This window comes from Salarias fasciatus, chromosome 3 (assembly GCF_902148845.1).
Source record: "Salarias fasciatus chromosome 3, fSalaFa1.1, whole genome shotgun sequence".
NCBI classification, from domain to species: Eukaryota; Metazoa; Chordata; class Actinopteri; order Blenniiformes; family Blenniidae; genus Salarias; species Salarias fasciatus.
The window spans coordinates 2,335,024-2,362,540 of record NC_043747.1 but is presented as its reverse complement, the minus strand read 5'-3'; the positions used below and the strand labels follow the sequence as shown (position 1 = coordinate 2,362,540).

Genomic DNA, 27,517 nt, shown 5'->3' with positions numbered 1-27,517 from the left:
ATTCCTCTGCTCTTTGACCTGTTGACCTGTTGACCTGTTGACCTATTGACCTGTTGACAGGTCGCTTCAGGACTTTGGTCAACACCTCAAACCTCCTCCTCTTCTTTCTCCTGTGTTCTCCTGTTCTCACCCTCCTGATCATCTCATTCATCCTTCCTACTTTCACTCTCGTCCTCCATCCAGCTCCTCCTTTGATCTTTTCTTCTTTTGTTTTTTTTTAAGATTTCCACTTCCTTTTCTTTCTTTTTCACATTTTGTTCACCCCCTTCATTATTTCCATTTTTCTTCTTTTCTCTTGTTCTGTCTCCCTGCTATCCTGCTTTTCTTTTTGCTCTCATTTCTTCTTCTGTCTGTTTCTTAATCATTTCGTCGCCGTTCTTCTTCTCTTTTCTCCTCTGTTAAAACATCTTCTCTTTCCTCCACTCTGCCGTCTCTCTTCCTCTCCTCCGAGTCTCATCCTCTCTTCCCTCCATCCCTCCTGGTTCCTCCCATGTGAGTGAAACAATTAATCAGAATATGGGTCACTGCTTCCTCTCCCTCCTCTTCCTCCTCATCCTCCTCCTTCTCCTCCTCTCCCTCCTCTCCCTTCTCCTCCTCTCCCTCCTCTTCCTCCTCCTCTTCATCATGTCTTCGGCCTCAGCCTGCAGCAGAAGTGTGTCAGAAGGATTTGCTCTGAGTTGAACCTCGCTGGGATCTGTAATCCTGCACATCAGTGTTAACATGCAGCGCCTCTGTGTGTGTGTGTGTGTGTGTGTGTGTGTGTGTGTGTGTGTGTGTGTGTGTTTCTTCACGGTGCTGACTGCGCGGCGGGTCTCTTCCCGTCTCGTCTGAGCGTAACGCCGTCGTCACGCCGAGGCGGCGTTCAGCCAGAGACAAAGAAACACACACAGCCTGCAGACATAGAGAAACGCCGCTCTCTGGAAACACGTTTCACTGACAACGACGGGACAAACCGTGACCTTGACCATGGATCAAGGTCACCGTCTCGTCACAATGTGCAGATTTCATGCAGATATTTGACAGATTTGCTTAAAAAATGCTAAAAACACACACAGCAGAAGTGTGTGTCCGGCTGACAGTTGGAACTGATGCCTCAGTGCTGAACTTCCCTGAAGGACGAGAATCAATACGTTTCTTCTCCCATGAGACCGAAAGTGTTGAGTTCCTCTCCAGGATCCCTCTCCGGTGAAGGGTCAACCTTCGGCTCATTCAGCAGACGTAAACACAGACCGCGAGCTCTGCGTTCATGTGGGGTAAAATTAGCCTGGTAAACCAGCCCCGCCCACTCCACATCCACATCTGGACTGTGGAGCCGGGAGGGTCTGGGGACGACCCAATCCAAACTCCAGCAGGGGGCGTCGGTTACTCCTTCGACTGACAGGTACTTCAGCCAATCAGCACTTCAAAACAAATACGTCATCAACATGCGTTCGCTTCTCTAAGGGGTAGCTTTAGCTCTTTAGCTCTAGCTTCTCTAAGGGCTAGCTTTAGCTCTTTAGCTCTAGCTTCTCTAAGGGTTAGCTTTAGCTCATTAGCTCTAGCTTTTCTAAGGGTTAGCTTTAGCTCTTTAGCTCTAGCTTCTCTAAGGGTTAGCTTTAGCTCATTAGCTCTAGCTTTTCTAAGGGTTAGCTTTAGCTCTTTAGCTCTAGCTTCTCTAAGGGTTAGCTTTAGCTCTTTAGCTCTAGCTTCTCTAAGGGTTAGCTTTAGCTGTTTAGCTCTAGCTTCTCTCAGGGTTAGCTTTAGCTGTTTAGCTCTAGCTTCTCTAAGGGCTAGCTTTAGCTGTTTAGCTCTAGCTTCTCTAAGGGTTAGCTTTAGCTGTTTAGCTCTAGCTTCTCTAAGGGCTAGCTTTAGCTGTTTAGCTCTAGCTTCCCTAAGGGTTAGCTTTAGCTGTTTAGCTCTAGCTTCTCTAAGGGCTAGCTTTAGCTGTTTAGCTCTAGCTTCTCTCAGGGTTAGCTTTAGCTCTTTAGCTTTAGCTTCTCGACATGTGAAAACGTGTTTTCCTGTTAGCAGCTCTCCAGGCACAGACTCTTGCTTTTGGTTGATTGTTGTAATTCTTGGTATTTTGGCTATAACTTTACTTATTGCAGCTTTCACACGATGGTTAATGTTGATTTCCATGATCTCCGCTACGGCTGTTTTCATAGAAGCTACGCAGTGATGGCGTCACTTCCGGTTTAGCCACCAGAATCGGACAAAAAGATTTGAAAACAAAAAGCGGCAACGCTGATTGGCCGTTTCACGGCCGATTCGCATTCTCTTTCTATCACCTCGTCCCCAGACCCTCCCAGCTCCACAATCCAGATGTGGATGTGGAGTGGGCGGGGCTGGTTTACCACGCTAGTGTAAAATCTCTCCAGTGTTGGGCGTCTCATCGGGGTTTCCTGGTGTTTTCAGGCTCTGGACCCCTCAAAGCAGTCGATACGCCGCAGCTGTAGATTTCACTGAGCTGAATCAGTGTGATGTGCAGCCCCACACACACACACACACACACACACACACACACACACACACACACACGTCTCTGTCCCTCCTCTCCGGATGACAGACTGACACACCAGGGTTGGAGAACTGTGAGGATGTTTCATGATAAATTCATTTCCATGCGGTTATCAATGCAAAGCTAAAACAGGAAGCTCCGGCGTTTCTTTCCTCCGGCGCCGCTGCACACCGGCGCTGGAGCAACAGAAAGTTCCCTCCGTCCAGGAGAAAAGAGCCGAGTCACTGCAGAGCCTCGCTAATTCTCACATCGCAGAGACGAGAACTCTCCCTTAATCCTCACTGATGAGTCCACAGTGGCGTCTTCCCGTCACCGCGGGGCGACAGTAGCTCAGTTGGTAGAGCGGGTCGTCTTATAACCGGAAGGTTGGCGGTTCGATCCCCGCTCCCGCAGGCGTAAAACTGGCGTTGTGTCCTTGGGCAAGACACTTCACCCACCTTGCCTAGTATGAAAGTTGTGAGAGTGAATGGTTGGTGGTGGTCGGAGGGGCCGATGGCGCAGATTGGCAGCCTCGCTTCCGTCAGTCTGCCCCAGGGCAGCTGTGGCTACAATAGTAGCTTACCACCACCGAGTATGGTGTGAAAGGGTGATGTGATATTGCAGTGTGAAGCGCTTTGGGCTCTGTCATGCAGGGTGAAAAGCGCTATACAAGTGTAGTCCATTTACCATTTACCATTTACCGCTGCTGTCTGGAAGCGTCCGGGCCGCCGGACCGACTGCCGGGGCTCGTCTGAAACAAACACATCACTCTTCTTTTGGTTTCGGGGTGTTTTCGACATCACTTGGCAGCTCTGAGGCTGGATGATTCCTGAAGAGGACGGCGAGTCTGTCCTCTGGAAGACACACAAAACACACTGTCCAGCTGCAGCATCACTGTTCCAACATCTGGAGAGAAAACTCACCTGTCACTCACTGGGAGCATTAGAGGAGGAAGATGATCTATAATCTGGTGTTAGAGGAGGAAGATGCTCTATGATCTGATGTTAGAGGAGGAAGATGCTCTATAATCTGATGATAGAGGAGGAAGATGCTCTATAATCTGATGTTAGAGGAGGAAGATGCTCTATAATCTGGATATTAGAGGAGGAAGATGCTCTATGATCTGATGATAGAGAAGGAAGATGCTCTATAATCTGATGATAGAGGAGGAAGATGCTCTATGATCTGATATCATAGGAGGAAGATGCTCTATAATCTGATGTTAGAGGAGGAAGATGCTCTATAATCTGATGTTAGAGGAGGAAGATGCTCTATGATCTAATGTTAGAGGAGGAAGATGCTCTATAATCTGGATGTTAGAGGAGGAAGATGCTCTATAATCTGATGTTAGAGGAGGAAGATGCTCTATGATCTAATGTTAGAGGAGGAAGATGCTCTATAATCTGGATGTTAGAGGAGGAAGATGCTCTATAATCTGATGTTTGAGAAGAAAGATGCTCTATAATCTGGATGTTAGAGGAGGAAGATGCTCTATAATCTGATGCTAGAGGAGGAAGATGCTCTATAATCTGATGTTAGAGGAGGAAGATGCTCTATAATCTGATGTTAGAGGAGGAAGATGCTCTATGATCTAATGTTAGAGGAGGAAGATGCTCTATAATCTGGATGTTAGAGGAGGAAGATGCTCTATAATCTGATGTTAGAGGAGGAAGATGCTCTATGATCTAATGTTAGAGGAGGAAGATGCTCTATAATCTGGATGTTAGAGGAGGAAGATGCTCTATAATCTGATGTTTGAGAAGAAAGATGCTCTATAATCTGGATGTTAGAGGAGGAAGATGCTCTATAATCTGATGCTAGAGGAGGAAGATGCTCTATAATCTGATGCTAGAGGAGGAAGATGCTCTATAATCTGGATATTAGAGGAGGAAGATGCTCTATAATCTGGATATTAGAGGAGGAAGATGCTCTATAATCTGATATCATAGGAGGAAGATGCTCTATAATCTGATGTTAGAGGAGGAAGATGCTCTATAATCTGATGATAGAGGAGGAAGATGCTCTATAATCTGATGTTAGAGGAGGAAGATGCTCTATAATCTGGATGTTAGAGGAGGAAGATGCTCTATAATCTGGATGTTAGAGGAGGAAGATGCTCTATAATCTGATGCTAGAGGAGGAAGATGCTCTATAATCTGATGCTAGAGGAGGAAGATGCTCTATAATCTGATGCTAGAGGAGGAAGATGCTCTATGATCTGATGTTAGAGGAGGAAGATGCTCTATAATCTGGATATTAGAGGAGGAAGATGTTTTGTCTTTCTGAAAGGAAATTAAAGTTGAATCGTCTGGAGACTGGGAGGTTCTGGGGACTGGGAGGTTCTGGGGACTGGGAGGTTCTTTGGACTGGGAGGTTCTGGAGACTGGGAGGTTCTGGGGACTGGGAGGTTCTGGAGACTGGGAGGTTCTCTGCTCAGATGGAACCTGAAATGCTTTGACTTCATCTGTAAACATAAAAGTTCATTCAAGAAGAACCAAACTCTGCTGGAACCCTGGTGCTTTAAAGTTCCATACAGTGAGAGGAGAACATGGAAGTGGAGTGTTCCCAGGAGAACCTGGTGGTGTTCCCTGGAGAACCCGGTGAACACCTGGCTCTTTGCCATATCAGCCCACCGTTTTGGACGGGGCCATTGTGTTTTTGGGGCCCAGAACAGGGAGACGGTCCAACAAGGCCACCCTGCAGCGGCAGGATGAAGAATGGACTCATTGTTCTGGAGTCCGTGCACGCTCCGTGCACACTCCATGCACACTCTGTTCCTCCCGTCATGGAACTGTTAACTGTTGTCACGCCGTGTGGTGGGAGGAGGCTTCACTCCACCCAGAACATCTCTGACTTTTCACAACCCTCCACGGTCCTGTCCGAGCTCTGAAGCCCTCAGCTCAGGATGTGGATCAGAGACCAGCTCAGGTCCAGAGGTGGAGCAGAAGCAAGACTCCACACATGTTGAAGATAAACCAGAGTTCTGGGAAAGCTGCTAGAATTACTAGAGGGAAGATCCAGACCTGTGGACCATTGTCCAGGAAGTGTGTGAAGATCGAATAGACCGGGTCAGTTCTGATGTGAAAGGTCGCAGAGTGGAGAACATCTGGTTAAACCCAGAAACACATCCTGCCTGGCGCAGTCTGGAGAACTCATGGACTTCACAGAGAGAGCAGAACTGCCCCAGCTGGACTCAGCCTGAGGGGGACACCTGCTAGAACCAGACCCAGAGTCAGGAGTCCCACATGACGGAGGGTTCAAGACCCGGACGGACAGTCCGTCACAGACTGACCAGGTCCAACAAGGACACACTCTTTCCCTGCATCCACGTCAACTGGAGCTTTGAAGAAGTGGTCCAACTGGGACAATCCCCATCTGGGGACCGAGTGGACAGTCTGTCCTCAGACTCTGACCCGGGGGGGGGGGGCTCTGCTGGGCCTAGGCTCTTGGTTTACCAGACCAGCAGGAACCCTCAATCAACTCCGGTAGAGCTGACATTGTTCTCTGTCCAGAGGAGACGGGTCGGTCGTGGCTGCAGCAGAAATAGCTCTCAGGAAGTGTCGGATCTCAGGAACAGGAAGTGTTGGATCTCAGGACAGGAAGTGTTCCGGCTCAATACGGCCAGCACGCCGGTCACGGTTTATAAAAAGACAGCGGAGTCGTCCACGCCAGCAGCTGTTACCTCATTTGGCTAGCATGAAGTGAGAAGAGCAGGTTTCCCCCGACCCTCCTCAAGCTCTCCGGCGCCCCCCAGGGGCCACAAACACACTGCAGTCTGTACAGTGTGTTTGTGACGGAGCTGTGAAGCGGACTGGGCGGACCGGGACACGCCCAGTGGACGAGGTGTTGTTCTGTTTGAACGCCACATGCTGCTATTTATAACAGCAATAACTCAGAGGGAGAGAGAGGGAGAGAGAGGGAGAGAGAGGAGGAGTCATGTGACCTCCAGCTCATTCCACAGATAGTGACGGACAGACTGCTCACTCTGCTCCATCTGTCACTGCCCCGGAGCGGCGGAGGATGTGAGGTCTGACCGGCGTTCTGGAATATCGACAGTAATCCTCAGCGAGCGCCAGAGACACCATGCCCGAGGAGAAAGGTACCGAGGAGAGCCTCTGCAGTGTGTGTGTGTGTGTGTGTGTGTGTGTGTGTGTGGCGGTGTCCAGGTTGTTGTGTACCTGCAGCTGAGCCCGCTCTGTTATGTAACCCTCTGCCAGAAGCTCGGGGTCTTCCTCTGTGGAGGTGAGCAGAGCGCAGCAGCTGATTGGCCGGTTCGTCCTGCCAGGCGCTCCGGTCCCGGGCTGACTCCCAGACAGAGGGAGGCCAGCCATCTGGACCGGGGACCGGGGCCGGGGAACCACCTCCCCGTTCACCCTTCACTGTGGAACAGGGTCACCCCTTTATGGATTTTGGCTCCATGCGGAGAATTCCACTTACGCTCAAAATTACGTATATTTCTTTGAGCACTGACTTCCCTGGAGCCTGGACATTAGCCTGGATCAGGGGTCTGGAGCCTGCTGCTTTGGACCCCCACAGGGCCCTAGTGAGCCACTCCATTCTGTTCTTATCCTGTATTTTACCTGGGGAGTTCGTGGAGCACTGCTTCTCACTTCACGACCTGCCCCGCGACAAACCCTACAGCAAACATTTCTGCCTGTAATACCAGTCTAACTGCTGAGACTGCTCAGCTCCAGATGTTGAACGAAAACTGAGAAAAGATCAAATTGAGTGGCTGAAAAAGAAGGACAGCATTATGTGTCTAAAATATATAAAAGCATAAATAACACAGAAAACAGTGGTGAAATAACTGAATTGTTTGATAAAATAACTTAAGCCACTGAAAAGGTAGAAAGGACAAAAATCTCACCCAAACAGATAAAAAATACCCATAATGTTTTAATTGTGTAAAGCCCCAAAAACAGTTGTATAAAGGTCAAACTCCGTCGAAATGATTGCAGCGCCAAAATATTTTAAAAAGTTGAAAATATGATGAATTTCTAGGGGCAGTTTGATGTTAATCACAGATATCTGTCATGCTGGATTAGCCCTGAACAATGTTCCACAATCATACCTTCATACAGTCTTCTCTAGCACTGTCTGTGAAACAGTTTCTTGGTTATAGAAATGGAAGAATAGGAATTCCTCTCATGAATCAGATCTTCGGGACGTTAGTTCCGTGGTCGTTTGGAGTCGTTGACCTGTTAACTCTCAGCTCTCGGTGCAGTCTGGGTGTTTTGTGGTGAGAATCAACAGTTTGACTCGTTACATGATCCACGTTTCAGCAGCTGAGACGCTCCGGCGTGAAGAACAGTGTGTGTGGACGGGAGTAAAGTCTGTCTCCTAACACGTGTGTGTGTGTGTGTGTGTGTGTGTGTGTGTGTGTGCGTGTGTGTGTGTGTGTGTGTGTTTGTGATGTAACGGCTGTGTGTGTGTGTGTCAGCGGTCCTGAAGACGTCGTCACTGTTCCAGAGCTGCTGGTAAACACACTCTGTTCAGCGTCTTGGCTTTCAGACCGGGGAGCTGGAGGCTCGTCTCTGTCACCGCGTCCCGTTAAAACCGGAGCCTGACAGGAAGCAGGCTCTCCTTTAGAGTCCAGCTTCACACCAGCTCTGTTTGAATCTGAACATGTGCAGTGGTTAGCACTGCCACCTCACAGCGTGAGGCCTCTGGTTTGATCTCCTGCTCGCCGTCTTTCCGTCTGTCTCCCGTGACTCTGAGAACGCCGTGGCGTCCGGCTGTCCTCCGGGCGCGACCCCCGCCTGGCGCACGGCGTGTTTCTGCTGGAAGCGCTGACTCGGGGCTTTCCAGAGAGAGCTCTATTCATGAGTCACGCCGCGCCGTCCCCCCCTCCCCGGCGGGCCGCCGCTGTTATTAACGCTCCTTCACAAACAGCTCCGTGAGTTTCTGCTGAATCACAGCCGCCTGCTGCTGCAGCTCCTCCGTCAGCTCCTCCGTCAGCTCCTCCGTCAGCTCCTCCGTCAGCTCCTCCGTCAGCTCCGCAGCACTGCCTGCAGTTTGGAACAGCCTGAAACTGGCTGTATTTCACACACCTGGAGCTGAAGGTGTCAACGCAGTGGATAAATCCTGCTTTTTGTATCGTTCATTCCCCCGAGGCTGTCCTGAGCTACCAGAGGAGCGAGCACTGCTTTAGCTCAGCTGTTCATCCCTGTTGATGATTCACTGTGAATTCTGTCAGCACTTCACCTTCATGTTTCTGATCCCAGAGTTTTTCATTTGTCTGGGAGTCTTTTTGAGGGAATTCTGTGAAGCTTTGCTGTATAGGCTCCCTGATGGGTCCAGTTCCCTCCCAGTTCCCTCCCAGTTCCCTGACAGCAGGTTTCCAAAGCTGTGCATTCAGTCCATGCTGTAGACCTGCCTCCTTCCAGCCGGGTGGAGTCTTCACCGGCCGACTCTGGAGAGAGGGCAGGGCCCCGTCCCGCCACACAGCCACAGGGAGAACATGAAGACCGGCCTTCAGTCCGGTCTGGATCATTGGTCCAGTTCCCACACTGACCCTTCCTATTCCTAGGGCGTGGCCGGCAGCCACATTACTGCATTCCAGGGGGCTGGTGGGGGTCAAGGGTCATGCTCCAGAGTGGTGACCTGTCTGCTGTGGGAATCGAACCAGTGAACGTCAGTCCACCTGCTCATAGGTGATCTTTGTGGATCTTTTCGGGTCTTTGAAGCATTGGACCAGCAGAACATGTGTCCTTGTCAGAGGGGTCGGAGGTCAGTCCTGTCTGCAGGACACTCAGGTGAATCGATCCCCACCTGGAAACACACACCTGCACTCCACACACACCTCCACTCCACACACACCTGCACTCCACACACACCTGCACTCCACACAGTCTCCCGTTGTGGCTGATGATCCAGTGGATCTCCCTCCTCTGATTCAGGGTTTGGGCTCCCTGGAATGAGGGAAGTGTCTCAGCAGCTGATTGGTCGTCTGGTCTGGAGCGGCCGGCCATGTGCGGCGCAGCCGGCTGCCGCCACACGTGGGATCTTATCTGTGAGACGTTAGTCGTCCACGTGGACCCGACCTCCACCCAGCCGTCCCCAACGGAGGGACTCATGTTCACTGCTGCCCCCCCTCCTGTCTGTGGACGTCCTGAGCTCCAGGAGCAGCTCCACCCCCCGCCTGGGCGGAGCACCCCGTGTTATCTGGAAGAGGGGTCGGAGGTCAGCTCTCTGTGGTGTTACATCTCAGGGTCAGAGGTCAAGTGCCGCTCGGGTCAGGTTGCAGGCGTGACGGTGGCGGCGGATGCCAAAGCTGTGAAGACAGACGGAAAGAGGGACGAGGGTCCTGATTCCCCGAGGTCCAGCAGAACGAGAGGAAATAGGTTTGATCAACTACAAAGGACAAGTACCGTCTCTGTGTTACAGTCTGGACGCTGCAGGAGACAGTCTGGACGCTGCAGGAGACAGTCTGGACGCTGCAGGAGACAGACTGGACGCTGCAGGAGACAGACCGGACGCTGCAGGAGACAGACTGGACGCTGCAGGAGACAGACCGGACGCTACAGCTATGCTTATTAGACCGTTAAAACACTTTTCACACCTGGAACCAAACAGATGTGCAGCAGATGCTGGTCTGTGACGACGGACCTCAGTCGGTTCAAACAGTCGTTCGGAGATTTTATTTCTACTGTAGAGACATGATCCGAGTTTATGATGAGAAGACAAGCTTTGAATGAAGACAAGACGTTCCTATGGACAGAAGACCAAGGGGGACCTGACTGTCAGCTATTAAACTGCCAAGTCCAGGAGGGTCTGGACTGGAACCAGGACCAGCAGAGATCTCCAAGGTGGACAGGTCGGACACAGTGACGGAGTCCTGCCGTGGTAACGTGACCACGATGATTCCCCCCCCCCCCTACCGGTGCAGATGGCTGACAGCAGGAATGCTGCAGAGCACCATGGGATCCCCAGGAGTTGAGGGAACTCTCTATTTTAGGCGGCGCTGGAGCGTGGCTTCTGGAAAAGGCATGAGTGTGTCAGGCCGCCCCTCCACACACCTCCAGAGTCCGGACGGCTGGTCTCTCCTGGTCCATCGCCAGCGTCCCTGGAACTGGCCCCGTCACATCTTAGCTCTGAGATTCAGGCACGTTTACATGGACCATGTATAAGCAGATTATACGTGGAGCGGATTTTAAAATGCGTCTGTAAACGCCCGAGTGGATCCGTTTCATCCGGAGCGGATTGTATTTTGGAGCCGATTGCACGAGGTGGTCTACACCGATCGACAATCCGCTCAGAGTCCCTTATAAACGCCGCCTGAAAGTGGAGCGGATTAAACAGGATTATTTGTTCCACCATGCGTTCCCTCTTACGTAGTGACGTGTGACGTGACAGGAAACGGGAAGCAGGACAGTCAAAAAACCAAGAACACGACGGTGGTTGAAAAACACTTTTTTAATAAAAACTCCGACAGAAAAAACACTGGAGAGGCGAGATGGAACCACATCACGCAACAGCGAGTTGTATAAAGCGCTCCATAGCAGAAAACGAGCGATCGTCTGGCCGGTGTTATGGATTAACTGGTTCCCATGTTAACGAATGACGGTGGAGGTCTGAGTAAACACCTGCTGATAACAGCAGCTGTTCAAGTCAGACTCACAAAAGACTTTAAACGTATACACTCACTGTAACTGTCGAACTGTTCTCCACAACGACTACATGTTTCAGTCTGTTGGTCACAAGTTAACACGGGCGCCAGTTAATTTGAAACATTGGCATGCGGAGCAGACCCCTGGTGCTACACCGAGACGTGGCGCTCGGCGGCGGCGCTCCGGCCAGGGGAGCAGCCGCTCCTTCAGCAGGTATCATGGAGATGTTGGGACATTATCTGAGCAGAGATCAGCAGATAAAACTCTCTGCTGGGTCTGAGGACTGCTGCTGCAGAGAGGAAGACCTGGACGTTCCTGAGAGACTCTGTCCTCATGTCACAGGACGCTGTATGATCAGCTTCACCAGGGTCCTGGTGAACGAGGATTCATCGTGGATCACTTTGTATGCTGTACATGAATACACTCGCGTTTAATATGATTGTTTACAATGAGATTGAAAAAACACCATGTAGACTGGGCCTGAGTTTCAGGCTTGAGCCATCCTATCTTTAATGTTTGTGTAAAAGCAGTGACTGGCGAACGGTCCTGTTGGTGTCCTGGCTCCCAGACCTGTCCTGTGTCCCCGCTGCATGTCTCTGTTTGGGCAGCCGTAGGACCCCTGTGGAGGGGCCGATCTCCGGGCCTCTGTCAGTGGTCGGTGGGTGTTCTCTCTGGGTTCCAGTGGTCGGTGTGTGTTCCCTCTGGGTCCCAGTGGTCGGTGTGTGTTCCCTCTGGGTCCCAGTGGTCGGTGTGTGTTCCCTCTGGGTTCCAGTGGTCGGTGTGTGTTCCCTCTGGGTTCCAGTGGTCGGTGTGTGTTCCCTCTGGGTTCCAGTGGTCGGTGTGTGTTCCCTCTGGGTTCCAGTGGTCGGTGTGTGTTCCCTCTGGGTTCCAGTGGTCGGTGTGTGTTCCCTCTGGGTTCCAGTGGTCGGTGTGTGTTCCCTCTGGGTTCCAGTGGTCGGTGTGTGTTCCCTCTGGGTTCCAGTGGTCGGTGTGTGTTCTCTCTGGGTTCCAGTGGTCGGTGTGTGTTCCCTCTGGGTCCCAGTGGTCGGTGTGTATTCTCTCTGGGTTCCAGTGGTCGGTGTGTGTTCCCTCTGGGTTCCAGTGGTGTGAGCGGAGGCGCTGCATTGCTCGGATCGCCGCCTGCCCGGCTGGCTGCGACCTTCGGGACGGCGGCATTCGTTGTGGCCGTCAGCCAGACCAGACACCAGAGAGGCTGATTGATGATGTGGACAACTGGCCCTCCAGAGGAGAGGGGGGAGGGGTGGAGGGTGGAGGAGGGGGGGAGGGGTGGAGGAGGGGTGGTGGAGGGGTGGAGGAGGGGGGCTCGATATGCTGCTACATTCAGCACCGTCACTCTGCTGCCTGGAGAAAGGAAACCGGCTGCTGCCTCGCCGCATCACTCACATCCTGATGAATGAATCTCACCCTCTTCTCTCTTCACGTTTGGTGATTTTCAGAGTAAAATTCAGCAGAGAAAAAAATAATCCCTGTAATATTTAAGAGGAATGTAGACGCGGTTGACTTTTTCCATTGATTTTGTCTCCTCATCAGCTCCTTTTGGCTGCTTCCTGAGCTTCTCAAGCCAAATGGAGTGTATTCCAGGAGAGACAGTGTGTCAGTGAAACTCTCATCAGCTGCTCACGTTCCACTGCTTCTGCACAGCGTACATTTGATTTGCTCTCCGGCCCGTCCCTGTCCTCCTCGTGCTGACGCCGGGTGCTTTAGCTCCGCCCCCCCCTCCAGACAGGTGTGGACACTGAGCCCCGCCGCCGGGTCAGGTTGGGATTCAGAGCTCGTCTTCCTGGACGCCCGTCCTCTCCAGGTGTTTGTGATCATTGCGTTTCCATGTGGACGCTCAAGCTCCGCCCCCTTCCCGCTCTACTCTTGTCTTGATCCAATTTGGGAGTCAGCACATTTTCAATCTAAAGATCCGGCTGGAATCTGCTCGTATGGACGGATTTCCCGGAGGCCGGTGTGTTTCAGAGGGAACCGGCTGGAATTCTTTCTGTCTGAAGCGGCTGAATCATCAGCCCGTTGGAAGACATCGCTCTAAAATCATCAAGAAGCTCTGGACGTCTGCTGTAAACAGCGAGACACATGAGAGAGACGGCGCCGTCCGTCCTCCGCCGGGCCGAGCGGCGCCTGCTTTCTCTCTCCTGTCCAGTGTTTCTCTGCACAGCGGCGTCTCCGGGAGACGGACAGAGACACCGTCCAGCTGCACAGCGTCGCCGGGAACGCCGCAGAGAGGAGTCCATCAGCGAGCCAGGCTGGAGCAGGGGAGTTCCACAGGGCTCAGCGTTAGGACCCGGGTTATTCATCCTTTATCTAAATCACATCTTTACAGTTTGAAATTAGTTACATTTTGTTACATTTGCTGATGATACAAACTTATTTTGTTGATTTGAAATGCAGATGAACCACTTTTGTTTCAGTGATTGTAGAGAAAACAAAACTTTTCTATCTAAAACCCTGTAGCTTTTTTTTTTTTCTTAGAATACTGTAAAAGTCTTCCTTTGCTGACTTTCTGGGAGCGGTTGTTGTATCTATGAAACTAATATTGCTTCAATGATGAAACAGACGACAGAAAGGTTGTGATTATTATTAGACAATGCTGCTGGTTTTAATTTTACATTTGTAGATTTGTGTTTCTTCTTCTCCTGGTGAGTGAACAGAGACAGGGATGATTTCTCAGATTCTGAAGGAGATTCTTGTTTGTTGAACTAGCATTTATTTAGCCTTAGCTCCCGCTCCATGTGGAAAATGGTAAAATATGAATCATAATCATTTATTATTGAATAAAGAGAATGAACACAGGAAGGCACCGAAACTGATCCTCACCACTTCATCCCAGAAGCAGGGAGAACGTCCAGGAAGCGTCAAAACACAACCGTCTGTCGTTTACTTACCTCAACCTGAACAAGATCTTAATCCACTGAATGGACCCGATATCTAAAAAGAGTTGCTCATTAAAAGAAAGACACCTTCATTCTGGAATCTGGAACATAAATCTTGAATCTGAAACCTTTATCTGGAATCTGGGGCCTTAATCTGGAATCTGGAAACTAAATCTAGACCTAAAATCTGGAATCTGGAACCTAAATCTAGAATCCAGAAACTAAATCTGGACATTGAAGCCTTAATCTGTAATCTGGGAACTAACTGTAGAATCTTGAACCTTGAAACTGAATCTTTGAACTAAATCTAGAATCTGAACCCTTAATCTGGACTCTGGAATGTACAGATTACTGGACCTGCCAACAGATCACAAGAGGAGGAACGCTAACGGACGGAGCCACAGTGGTTCTGTTGAATTAGCAATTAGCAACTTCTTCAATACCATGATTATTAAACTTCAGTGCTGATTAATCCATTGAGGTCTGCCAATTGGGTCAAAGAAAAGAACTAGAGGACAATAGTCTTTTTCCTGACATTGGGACTGATTTATGAGAATTAGGTTCTTCAGCGCTATTAATCTCAACTTTAAAAAAGTTCATTGTTGACAGCTCTCCATGAATTAATCACGATTAATTGTGATCAACGCGATTAAAACTGACAGCACTATAAAGCTCATAAATCATCAGAGGGAAAGGAGGACTGACGGGTTCTGGATCAGAAAGTTGAGACATGTTGACCTGAACCTTTGACATCAATCCACCGTTTCGGGCTGGAATCAAACGGTGACGGACGGAGCTCCTCAGTGTTCCAGCAGTAATCCAGCAGGTTAACACAGATTACTGAGGAGATGAGCTCCGTTAGTTCAACCTGTTCAATGAGAGACCGGTCTGGACCTGAACCTGCTGACACATTACATCATGTTCCGTCCCTTCCTGTCCTCCGATAATTCACTGGAGTTCCACAGTCTCATTACTGGTCGCCATGGAGACCAGATTGAACCGGTCCGACCACTCCGACGTTTCCTGAGGAGCACAAAGGGCCTTTGATCCAGCAGGCCGGACAGTCAGGCAGTGTGTGAGGCAGGATTATGACGTGAGCGGGACAGCGTGCTGATAACCAGTCAGGACGGAGCTGGTCCCCGTCCCGGGTCTCGGCCTGCTGGTTGGTCACAGATGGATTCAGACGGATTCAGACAGGTGGTTCTGGACTTGTTGGGTCCACTGTCTCTTCCCCGTGTGGAAGCATCTGTCAGAGTCATGGACGTGGATTATTAGGTCTCACTGAAGGACAGATAGGGCTGCTCTCACACCAGGATGGTCCAGGACTCGGTTCTGGTCTGGAGGCGCTGTGGCCTGAAACCAGCACTGACCAGACAGGAAGTCAAGGCTGAAGAAGAGGAAGAAACCGGCTCAAATTAATGTGGCACCGATTCGCCAACCAATAGAATCGGAAACAGCGTCAGTCTTCTGAGAACCAAGCACAAAGGCTCCAGACCTTTTCAGGGTCTCAGAATTGGATTGTAAGTATCTGAAATCAGCTAAACTGATTGGTCCTGATCCCCAGTGCTGGTCCAGACCCTTTATTGGTCCTAAACCTCTGCTGGTCCTGGTCCTCTGCTGGCCCAGACCCTCTGCTGGTCCTCTGTTTTCCGTGTGCTGGGCCTCGGTCTTGGTGACAGGGTGAGGGGTCAGACCTCTTGGGAGGACCTCAGAGTGGATCTTTGACTCTTCCATATGACGAGGGGCTGATCGAGGTTCTGGCTCGGTTTTAAAGAGTACGATGCTCCAGGGAGGATCCGGAGTTCGCTTGAGAGGTGGTCACGTCTGAACGTTGAAACTCATCTGGGCCAGTCAGTTTTCTGAGGTTCAGACTCTGGACTCTGTTTTCAATGCAGCCTGAACAATCCACCTGGCAATAGTTGATTTTCACTGAAGTAAAGCTTCGTCCATAGAGGATCTGTTCCAGTATTACAGTAACTGAGCTCACATCCGGTTCTGTTCCATTAAACGATGAATGGATGTTTATCCAGCAGACAGTCAGTCAGACCCAGCAGCAATCACCTGATGGGAAACTGAACTGCTGCTCCGGAGGGAGGCTCGGCCGAGGGTGGAACGCCTCAGTCCGATGTTCTTCATGGTCTGAATGGAGAACCGACACGAGACAGCGTCTCAGTAGACAGCGTGCATGTGAGTCCAAGTATAGACAGACATGAAAACAGGGTTATTTTTACAGTCCTTTGTGGAGAAAGAATCTGACAGACATCCTGGATATTTATGGATCAAGGAGAAGCGAGTCTCAGTGATGAAGCGTGACTTTGCTTCTGGGTTTGAAGGACTGAAGTGGGACAGTACGGTCCAGCAGACCAGGGCCTGCTGGAGAACGGGGTTCTGGATCTCAGTCCTTTACAAGCATTCCGAAGAATCAAGGAGTCATGGAGAACGTCTGCCTGTCAGTCTGTTTGGACCGGTTCTCCAAACACCAGCTTTACACTCTGTGTGTGTGTGTGTGTGTGTGTGTGTGTGTGTGTGTGTGTGTGTGTGTGTGTGTGTGTGTGTGTGTGTGTGTGTGTGTGTGTGTGTGTGTGTGTGTGTGTGTCCTCAGTGTTCCAGCAGCAGGCTGTCCACAGCCCTCTGGAGCAGCAGAAGCAGAAGCAGAAGCAGAAGTCGGGTGGAGGCGGACCGATCCCCTGTCAGAACTGTGGGAAGCCCTGCAAGGGAGAGGCGCTGCGGGTGCAGAACAAACACTTCCACATCAAGTGCTTCGCCTGCAAAGGTCAGAGCTACACCCGCAGGTCACAGCTACACCCACAATGTTAGAGCTACGCCCACTCTGTCAGAGACCCATGCAACTCAGAGTCTCCATGGATCCATCCATCCATCTATCCATCCATCTATCCATCCATCCATCCATCTATCCATCCATCCATCCATCTATCCATCCATCCATCCATCCATCCATCCATCCATCCATTTGTTGGTTGGGGTTTCCGTCCATCGCTCCATCCCCTCTCAGGCTCTTCAGTCTTGCGGTACATCTGAGAAACCAGGTCTAATAACATAGGGTAGTAAGCAGGTTAAATGTTGGCTGCTTTCTGAATGTTATTCTTGTTTTTTAGGACTAGACAACAAGTCTGAAGTCAACATTTCATTTCTAAATGAGTTGCCAGGAAGATGTTGACCCTCAGAGAAACACACACCTTTACACTGGAGCTGTCAGTAACAGGTTTAGTTCGAGCTTTGTTCCTGACTGATATTTGACCAAAGACTTTTAAGGAGTTTGAATGATCGAAACAAGTGATTATTTATTGAAAACCCCTAACAGAGACAGAGACAGAGACAGAGACAGAGTGTCGTCCTCTGCCTGCTCCTGCCAGACCAGCAGAGGTGGAGCAGAATGTGTTTCTGATAGTCTGCATCTCCGTCATGCCTCCGCTCAGTAACCAGAAAGTCATCAACACGAGAAGCACGTGTGACCAGACTCCACTTCATCAGGGCGGGGAGCCCGAGTCAGCGCTCTGAAATGTGACTGTGTGTGTGTGTGTGTGTGTGTGTGTGTGTGTGTGTGTGTGTGTGTGTGTGTGTGTTGTGGGTGGGTGCAGCTCAAGCCTCGTGTTTTCTCGCTGTTGTTGTCAACACATGCTCTGGTTGCCAGGCAACCGCCGGGGTCGCTACGGCTCCAGCAGCTTCCTGGAGTTTATCACCTCCACCCTCACACTGACCAACAGACTGGCTGTCGGCAGCACACCCCTCCTCCTCCTCCTCCTCCTCCTCCTCCTCCTCCTCCTCCTCCTCGCCCACTGATCTCTGGCTGAGCGTCTTGAGGACGAGCTGATTTACCGCCTGGCGCTGAGAGCAGGTGTATTAATGTCACGTAGACGTTACAGTCAGAGGAGCCGTGTGAAGCCGGCCCCGCCCGAGTCATGAGGGCTCACATTCCCGGCCTTCCTCTCTCTATATATACAAACACAAATTATCAGATTATCCACGGGATCGACAGCTGACGACATCACACTCCCACGTCGGTGTAGTTTCAGGTGGAAACTTTGGGTTTCTTGTTTGCTCTGAAAGCTTCCAGATGTGTACCGACGTGAGTCTGAAACTCATAAATGGAAATCAAACAGGCGTATCGGCAGAGCCGGAGTCAGATGGCCTCAGTTCAAAGCTGAACATCAAAGAGGAGCGAGCTCCCGCCACGCGCTCACAGCCAGGTTCAGCAGTTTGAGCGTCCTCTTAGCGCGCGCTGTGTAAACAGAACAATCAGCTGGAGGGTCTCCTGCAGGCTAGCTTCTAATTGACAGGTCATAAACACACACTGTGTGAGGGCAGGGCTCTCCAGCTGCAAACCAGCTTCAACACCAACCCAAGACGGAGGCCGAGCCTGCAGCACTGCAGCTCAGCCTGTTAGCTGCCAGCTGTAGAGCGCTAACAGGCTAACAGTACCAGGATGCTAACAGCAGCAAGGGTCTAACAGTGGAAGGATGCTAACAGTACCAGGGGGCTAACAGCTGCAGGATGCTATAACTATCAGGAGGCTAACAATACCAAGAGGCTAACAGTGGCAGGATGCTAACAGTGGCAGGATGCTAACAGTACCAGGAGGCTAACAGCTGCAGGATGCTATAGCTACCAGGAGGCTAACAATACCAAGAGGCTAACAGTGGCAGGATGCTAACAGTACCAGGGGGCTAACAGCTGCAGGATGCTATAACTACCAGGAGGCTAACAATACCAAGAGGCTAACAGTGGCAGGATGCTAACAGTACCAGGAGGCTAACAGCTGCAGGATGTTAACAGCTGCAGGTGGCTAATAGCCGTAGGACGCTAGCAGCAGCGGGAAGCTAGCAGCAGTGGGGAACCTGGCTCAGCTAGCTGTGTGTTTTGAACAGTGAGGAGACTCGGACCGACGTGAGCTGGTCTCTGACTGGCTTCATATCAAGGTCACTCCAGGCTGCTGATCGCAAATATAGCAGCGGAATTTGTAGCTCTCGTGAAAGATGGCAGGAGTAAACTGAAGGCGACACAGAGGCGAAAATAAACAGTAAGCTCCTGCTGGTGGTAATATTTTGATATCCACCCTCCGGATGCGTCTTGTTTTACAGTCACTGGGGACTGCATGTGATAATACGTTAATGATCAGTCACCAGAAAACATCCAGATGCTCTGAAACGTTTCTTCAGCTGGCCTCCCAGCGCTCTGATTTCCCACTTCGTCAGTCCATCCAGAGTGTTCTGCTGTGGTTTTCATGAGACGCCCCTCGTGAGGAGTGCAGGAGTGACGTTTTAATGAGTTTTAGCGTGTCAGGAGGAAGTAGATGACCTGCTGCTCACATGTCGGTTCCACATGCCTCGCAGAACCTTCACAGGCCATGTGGAGTTCAGGACCGGCAGGATCTCACCGGCGTGTGAAGAACCAACACCAAGGTGTTGGTACCATGTCACCATAGAGTCCTTCAGCAGACCGTTCAGTATTCAGGTTTAAATGCACACTTTCAAAATAAAACTAATCAAACACAATGTGTTGAAAAATGGAGGAATTCAGGAGAGTTAACCTCAACTAATGACTTAGTCCTACATAGTTTTCTGCTGAATCTACCTGAAGGAAGCAAGCGTGTTGCTGTGGAGCTGCCCTTGACTTCCTGAGGTTAATGAGTGTTTTGGTCGTAGCGCCGTGCGGTGGAGGAAGTGTGTTTTCTTCAGCCGTCTGCCTCCGTCCTGTTATGACACTGAGAACAGCTGCAGACCAAACAAACCTCCGTCCTCTAATCTGCTCCACGAAGAGCCGTCGGATGGTCGCCGTCCAGACACACCCTCCTGTTAGCGAGGCGGCGAGATGTTTACTGAGCTCAGGACGCTTCACAGAAACACGTCCTCATGTTTCACATCCCGCCACTCCGACGGCCGCTCGCTGAGGACTGATTCACCAGAGAACTGGATTCAGGTAGTGGTTGATGGAGCTGATGGAGTCTAGACCTGATGAAACAGCAGGACCATCAGAAATCCTCCCACCAGATTTGATTCCCACAGCTGTGGGTCCCTGAGCATGACCCTTGACCCCCACCAGAGCACCCTAATATGGCTGTAAAAAGCATACAAGCTGACTTTCTTTACTTTCCCTGAACAAACCTGAAATAAACTAAAACTGTCGTTGTGTCCTTGGGCAAGACACTTCACCCACCTTGCCTAGTATGAAAGTTGTGAGAGTGAATGGTTGGTGGTGGTGGGAGGGGCCGATGGCGCAGATTGGCAGCCTCACCTCCGTCAGTCTGCCCCAGGGCAGCTGTGGCTACAGCAGTAGCTTACCACCACCCAGTATGGAGAGAATGAATAATGCAATGTGAAGCGTCTTTGAGTGTCCAGAAAAGCGCTATAAAACCAATGCATTATTATTATTATTATTATTATTATTAAGAGATTACGAAAAAAATCCAGTTTAACAAACAACCAACGAGCCACCGGCCTCCAGCTGCCGTACCCCCATCCACCAGCAGGCGGTGCAGTGGAACGACATCCCGACCATTCTGAAATATGGACGCCGTGAAGACCACGTCTGTTTTCCAGCTGGTTCTGCTGTTAGTTTGTAAAACCTGTGATGAAGGTTGGTGGTTGTGATGTGATCTGGATCCAGTTCCCTGCTGGTCGGTGGATCCTGCTGGTCGGTGGATCCTGCTGGTCGGTGGATCCTGCTGGTCGGTGGATCCTGCTGGTCGGTGGATCCTGCTGGTCGGTGGATCCTGCTGGTCGGTGGATCCTGCTGGTCGGTGGATCCTGCTGGTTGGATCTGTGAACGGTGATACGAACAGGGCTGTAGATACTGCCGGGTCCCGTCAGAGTGTGAGACAGGAGCTAAACACAGACTAAACTCTGTCCTGAGGTGTTTTTAAAAGCTAGAATTTGACATGAAGTCCCTGTGATCCTGAGCCCAGAGGCTGCAGAGCATCCCTGCCTTCCAGTACCTGTTCGCCAGTTGACTCCAAAATCTCTTGGCATTTATCAATTTGTCTGACAGGTCTGGACGTTCTGCAGGACGCTCTGCTGCCTCCTGCTGTCGTCTTCATTGAGAAGAGCGTCTTCTTCTGTGGTTATCAGATGACAGTTTAGCTTGTTTGACTGATTCTGTGTGATTGAGCAGAATAACTGTTAGTTAAAAATCAGTGAGTGAGATCCTGAACCCGGCGAGGCCGGATACTGGGGATCAGTTCTATGGTCCAGGTCCAGGTCCAGGTCCAGGTCCAGGTCCAGCGCCGTCACTCTGACACGTGAGGCGTAGCGCTCCGTCGTCTGTCCGGAGGTAAACAAACGGCGAGGAGGGTCTGAACGTTCTCCAGTGGCGCTCTGAGAACAGATGGCTGGATGTTCTCAGCAGGGTGTGGACGATTGGATCACACACTTCCTGGAAGAACACAGCCTGGGGAGTGTGTGTGTGTGTGTGTGCAATGCATGCTGACCTCACACACATGTGATTCTGGCAGGTTCTACACACACACACACACACACACACACACACACACACACACTTCAAAGCATTGTAAGGCTTGTCAGATGTACGATTCTCTGTTCAGAGACGTTTGGGGCGAGTTATCAGCGTGTCGGCTTAGAAACATGAGGTGACGACGTTCCTGGAGGTCGGCCAGCGTTGCTGTGGAAGTGATGTAATCGAATAACAGAATAGAACAGAACAAAACAGAACTTGAAGCTGCCATTTGACCTTTGACCTCGTCTCTCTGCGTTTCGCCGTCCAGCGGCTCCAGAATAGTTTTTGTCCCGTCAGCCGGTGGGATCAGGCTGAACACGGGACAGTCAAGGTTGTGGGGGGGGGGAGGGGGGGTAACGCTCCACCCGAACCCTGAAACCCTGAACCACACCCCAACCCCCCCCCCACGCCACCAAACACACACACACACACACACACACACACACACACACACACACGCCACCAAACACATGAGCTGCATTCAACCTGAGGGGCAGTCAAGGTCAGAATGCACATAGCAGATGTATATTTAACCCTACACACACACACACACACACACACACACACACATGCAGATGTACTGGGACCGTGAGGCGGGGTCGGGGTCACCCTCAGGCGTGGCAGTGTGGCGGTTCTGCTGGTACTGGAGCTACAACGTGTCGTCAGCGTTCCGGAGTCAAACTGAGCCAGTCCCCCTGCAGAGGCCTTCATCCTCCTCATCCTCCTCACCCTCCTCACCCTCCTCACCCTCCTCACCCTCCTCACCCTCCTCACCCTCCTCATCCTCAGTGGAGCGCTGCTCTCACACACACTGCTGTCGTCCCGGAGAGAATCTGCTGAGGTGCGCGTTGGTTCAAACTCTCCGTCCACAGAGCAGCAGGAGCAGCAGCCTCAGAGCGTCACAGCGAGTGTTTTCTTTCAGCCTGGTTTTAGCAGAGTTTGTAGAGACTGCTGAAGAGCGGGACGGGGTAGATCTGCTGGACGAGTAGCCGCCTCGCTCGCCCGCCCGCCCGCTCGCTCTGCGTGCTGAATGAATCCGAGGCGTCACGGCAACCGTTACAACAACACGGCGAATTCCTCCCGGGGACGCCGGCCTTATGTAAGTGGAGCGTGAGATAAGCCTGCAGAGATGGAAGTAATCTGTTTCCTGTGGAGTAATCTGCCTCTCGGCCGTGGAAGATGGTGTAAACACGCCGCAGCTTCAGCGTGACCTTTGACCCGCTTCACCCAACGAACCCGAGAACGAACAGTACGTCTTGGAGGAGAGAGGAGTCTTCCTGATTCTGGCTGGAAGTCAGAGCAGACCTTCCCTCAAAACCCCCTGAAAACCCAGGCGCTACACACACACAGGTCAGAGGTCAAAGGTCAAAGCTCCCCGTCATCAGTTGGAGTTTATCTCAGTTTCTTTCAGAACAAAGTGGTAATTAACCCAGTCATGATCTCTCTCTCTCTCTCACTCACACACACACACACACACACACACGCTCAGTCTTGTATTTCTATCCTTGTGGGGACCGTCCATTGACTCCCATTCATGTCTAGCCCCTAACCCTGACCCTTACCCTAACCCTAACCCACACCACAACAAAGCCTAACCCTAAAGAAATGTTTTTGCACTTTACTTTTTTCAGTAACAACAACATGGTCAAGAAAACACTGTTTCTCCTACTTAGGACCGGAAAAAGGTCCCCACAAGGCACGTCGTTCCACGTTTTGCTATCCTTGTGGGGACATTTGGCCTCAACAAGGATAGAAATACGAGAACACACACACACACACACACACACACACACACACACACGCACACACACACACACAGTCTCCTCTAACGAGGAATCAAAGGTTTCACTGGTTTGTTTCCTCCACCTGCTGCTTCGCCTGCAGCTCTGACATGAGTTCAGACACGACTGAAGTCTTATTTTGAAAGTTTTGAAACAGAAAACAAAAGCTTAAATTTTCTAGAAAAAGGCGAACCTGCTGCTTAACAAAAAAATAAAACATACTCATTCAAAGTCGAGATGGCTAAAACTTTTAAAAATACTATGTTTGGTCAACAGTTGCTCAGCGGTTGGTCTTTGATTGGTCTAGACTTGGTCTACGGCTGGTTTATGGTTGGCGCTCAGTTGGTCTATGGTTGTTTGATACTTGCTTTTTGAATGGTGTACATTTGGTCTTTGGTCGGTGTTTGGATGGTGTTTGGTTGTTGTTTGGTTGGTCTTTGGTTGGTCTACAGTTGGTCTTTGGTTGGTTTATGCTTGGCCTATGATTGCTCTGTGAGTCATGGTTTACTGCTGCTCTATGGTTGGTCTTTGGTTGGAGTATGGTTGGCCTATGCTTGCTCGATGGTTGCTATTTGGTTGTGTGTTTGGTTTTTCTGTGGTGTACAGTTGCTCCATGGTTGGTCTCTGGTTGCTCCGTGGTTGGTCTCTGGTTGCTCCATGGTTGGTCTCTGGTTGCTCCATGGTTGGTCTCTGGTTGCTCCATGGTTGGTCTCTGGTTGCTCCATGGTTGGTCTCTGGTTGCTCCATGGTTGGCCGTTGGTTGCTCCATGGTTGGCCGTTGGTTGGCCTGCGGTTGCTCTTTGGCTGAAAACTCTTGAAAACTGTCTCAGGAAGTAAGCGAGTGTCCAGATTTGTCCTTTGACAGTTGTTCTCAGGTTGGTGGTTTGAAGATCAGGAATCAAACCTTTGGTGTAAAGTAGTTTGGATCATGTTGTCGAGCCCTCGCCTCACGTGGTCGTGACCTCATGACCTTCCAGAAGCACATGCAGGCAGAATAAAGAGGCCTGCTGTGTTTGGCAACCTGTTTCTGTCAACTTGACTCTTCTGTTCCATAAACAGCTTTTGACTGAATCAGAAATCGGTGAATCAAAGTCCAATTCAAGTCCCCAAGCCAAATCTGAAGACTTTCAAAACAAAAGTCTCACAAACATAAATTTATTCAGTGTTGACACTCATTCGGAAAGCTTGAAAAAAGACTGACATAATGAGTAGGGACAAGTCTCTCAAACCCTCCTGAGGCGGCTTGGGAGTTAGAGATGATGACTGAGTCAACATCCTCACTGCTGATAAACCTCCAATCTCAGCTCCGCAAGCTGTCCCTGAAGGTCAAAGGTCAGTATATCAGCTTCCCTCCAGGTCTCCTGCTGAAAAACAATGAATCCTGTCAATTTTAATTTTACTCCTCAGATTTTCTACTTCATTCACTCAATCTAGTGAATCAACAGGTTCAGAAACAAATGGACCGATTTTCAGCTTCAGTTTGATTTTTCTATTGAACAATGACCGAAATCCTGCAATAGTAAAACCATCCATCCAACTGGCCATCCATCATCCCTCCCTCCCTCCCTCCCTCCCTCCAGCTCTGCCTCTTATCTCAGTCCACACTGCCCAGTGAGCAGGATGTGGGGAGGCAGTAGCAGCCACTGGAAACTATGCTGTCCACTTCCTGAGAAAACACTGCTGCTCGTGTTGTTGTGGTTTTTAAATCGCCGTCCTGTAAACCCTGCAGGCTTCTGGTAGGCACAAAGGAAAGTTCTGGACAGAGGTTGTTCAGTAGCCTGTTTTTACAAAGGGATAACAGTGTGGGAGAGTTCAGGAGAAGACCCAGACGTGACCTGAGTGCAGATACAGCTCTAACCCTGCAGATCCAGCTCTAAACCTGAAGGTCCAGGATCTAGCCCTGCAGGTCCAGGCTCTGGTCCTGCAGGTCCAGGCTCTGGTCCTGCAGGTCCAGTCTCTGGTCTTGCAGGTCCCGGCTCTGGTCCTGCAGGTCCAGGCTCTCAGGCTGGGCTGTACCTCCTGGAAAGCTGTGTTTGTTGGTTCTGGGCTGCCGGCGTCGGGGCCATGATCTCACTCCGGGGCCTTAATGGGGGCTGGAACACCCCGGTTGGTGCCTGGCTCTGCGCCTGCATTACGCCACATCCGGCCGGAGTCGAACCTCCAACCTGAAGCCCAGCCAGCGGCACCAGCGGCGCACTCACACCTCGCTCCTCCGCCCTGTGGGTCTTTCCATTCAGACAGGATGGGGGGAGGACGGCAGGAGGGGGGCAGCGGGACGGAGGGCTGCTCTCCCCTCGGGTGTGGCCGCCCTGTGAAGTCATGCGGTTTCTGTTGAACCACGCCGTCAGCTCCTGGAAACACACGTGCACGTCCGTGCACGCTTTAACTTTGTGAACTTTCCGACCTGAAGAGTGGCCTGTGCCACTTTCACCATGAAACAGCTCTGAATGCAGCCGTGCGTATGGACACTGTTTCTGAAGTTTCTCAGCAACAACTTCACACTCAGAGCTTTGAAAATGGAAATGTTTTAAGTCCAGATATTTCACTGTTTTATTAGTTTTATCCAGACATTTATACTTTTGCCCGTTTTATCTATTTTTCCGTTTTATTTATCGTAGATGTTTTTAGACAAAAGATAAAACTGATAAAGAGGCTTTTTTTAAAATTGCAATTGGCTAACGTTACCAAAAAGCTAATCATTGTAGCCATTTTTTCTCTTTTCTCCAAAATTATTCAGACATTTTTACTGTTTTACAATTTTTTTTAAATACATTTTACATTTAGTTGTTTAATATTTTGTATTTTTATTTTGAAGCTGTTTTCTCTGTATTTGGATGGTTTTAGTGTAAAAAAAAGTTAAGATAGCTAAAGTGACCAAAATTTTATTTTTTTTTAATGATAAACAAGAGCAAATTAAAAAGAGTTTTTTTGGTGAACATTTTCATACATTTGAGCTTTGAACTGTTCTATCAGCCCTGACTCCTGGGTGAGGCGTTAATGCGGGTCTCGAACCGTCCTCCCCCACAGTGTGCGGCTCGGAGCTGGCCCAGGGCGGCTTCTTCGTGCGGCAGGGCGAGTACCTCTGCACCCTGGACTACCAGCGGCTCTACGGCACCCGCTGCTTCAGCTGCCAGGACTTCATCGAGGGGGAGGTGGTGTCGGCCCTGGGGAAGACCTACCACCCCCGCTGCTTCGTCTGCGCCTCCTGCAGGTAGGGGCGCGCACACACACACACACACACACACACACACACACACACACACACACACATATGTATAAATATAGGAAAAGCACATGACGACACGTGTTGGCGTAACACACTCATCCTCACCTGTTCCGTGTGTGTGTGTGTGTGTGTGTGTGTGTGTGTGTGTGTGTGCGTGTGTGTGTGTGTGTTGTGCCAGACCTAGAAAGGTAATGGGAGCTGCTTGCAGGCAGGAATTTTAAGTGTGTTGTCCGTCAGTGTGGCTACTGAAAGCATTCCCATAGCAAGTGTGTGTGTGTGTGTGTGTGTGTGTGTGTGTGTGTGTGTGTGAGTGTGTGCTGAACCTGAGATCAGAATGTTCCAGTGTGGGATCTGAGGTTTGCAATGTGATCGTGGAGCCTCTGATAACAGAAATGTGTTTGTGGCGTCAGGACACACACACCGATTGTGAGCAGTGGGTTAAAATAGCTGGTTTAGAACGTGGCTGCTGCTCTGGAACACACACCGTGTGAAGGGAGTGACTCACAACAAACACACTCACTCTTATTTACGCTTTTCTTTAGTGGCTAAATAAATAAATCCAGAAACTATGAACTGATCCAAGGACCCCAGCATGAAGTTCAGATTCAGGTGTGTGAGGTCAGTTATTGAGAGGAAGATGCTCTATAATCTGATGTTAGAGGAGGAAGATGCTCTATAATCTGATGTTAGAGGAGGAAGATGCTCTATAATCTGATGTTAGAGGAGGAAGATGCTCTATAATCTGATGTTAGAGGAGGAAGATGCTCTATAATCTGATGTTAGAGGAGGAAGATGCTCTATAATCTGATGTTAGAGGAGGAAGATGCTCTATAACCTGGTGTTAGAGGAGGAAGATGCTCTATAATCTGATGTTAGAGGAGGAAGATGCTCTATAACCTGGTGTTAGAGGAGGAAGATGCTCTATAATCTGATGCTAGAGGAGGAAGATGCTCTATAATCTGATGCTAGAGGAGGAAGATGCTGCTCTATAATCTGTTGTTAGAGGAGGAAGATGCTCTATAATCTGATGCTAGAGGAGGAAGATGCTGCTCTATAATCTG

The 27,517-nt window shown here is 50.3% G+C and overlaps 1 protein-coding gene across 12 annotated transcripts in view; it reads left to right on the top strand.

The window, feature by feature from the left end:
• Positions 1–27,517, top strand: part of ablim2 (actin binding LIM protein family, member 2) — a 56,447-nt gene that overhangs the window by 8,078 nt on the left and 20,852 nt on the right. For 2 of the 12 annotated variants that reach the window (XM_030086415.1, XM_030086425.1), the window contains exons 1-3: positions 6,329–6,575; positions 16,582–16,752; positions 26,258–26,441. In XM_030086415.1, coding sequence (XP_029942275.1) covers positions 6,560–6,575; positions 16,582–16,752; positions 26,258–26,441 — 371 coding nt within the window. In that variant the 5' untranslated portion in view covers positions 6,329–6,559. Of the gene's footprint in view, positions 1–6,323; positions 6,576–16,581; positions 16,753–26,257; positions 26,442–27,517 lie in introns of those variants that run through there. The other 10 variants (XM_030086375.1, XM_030086405.1, XM_030086397.1 and 7 more) reach the window with 10 other exon arrangements.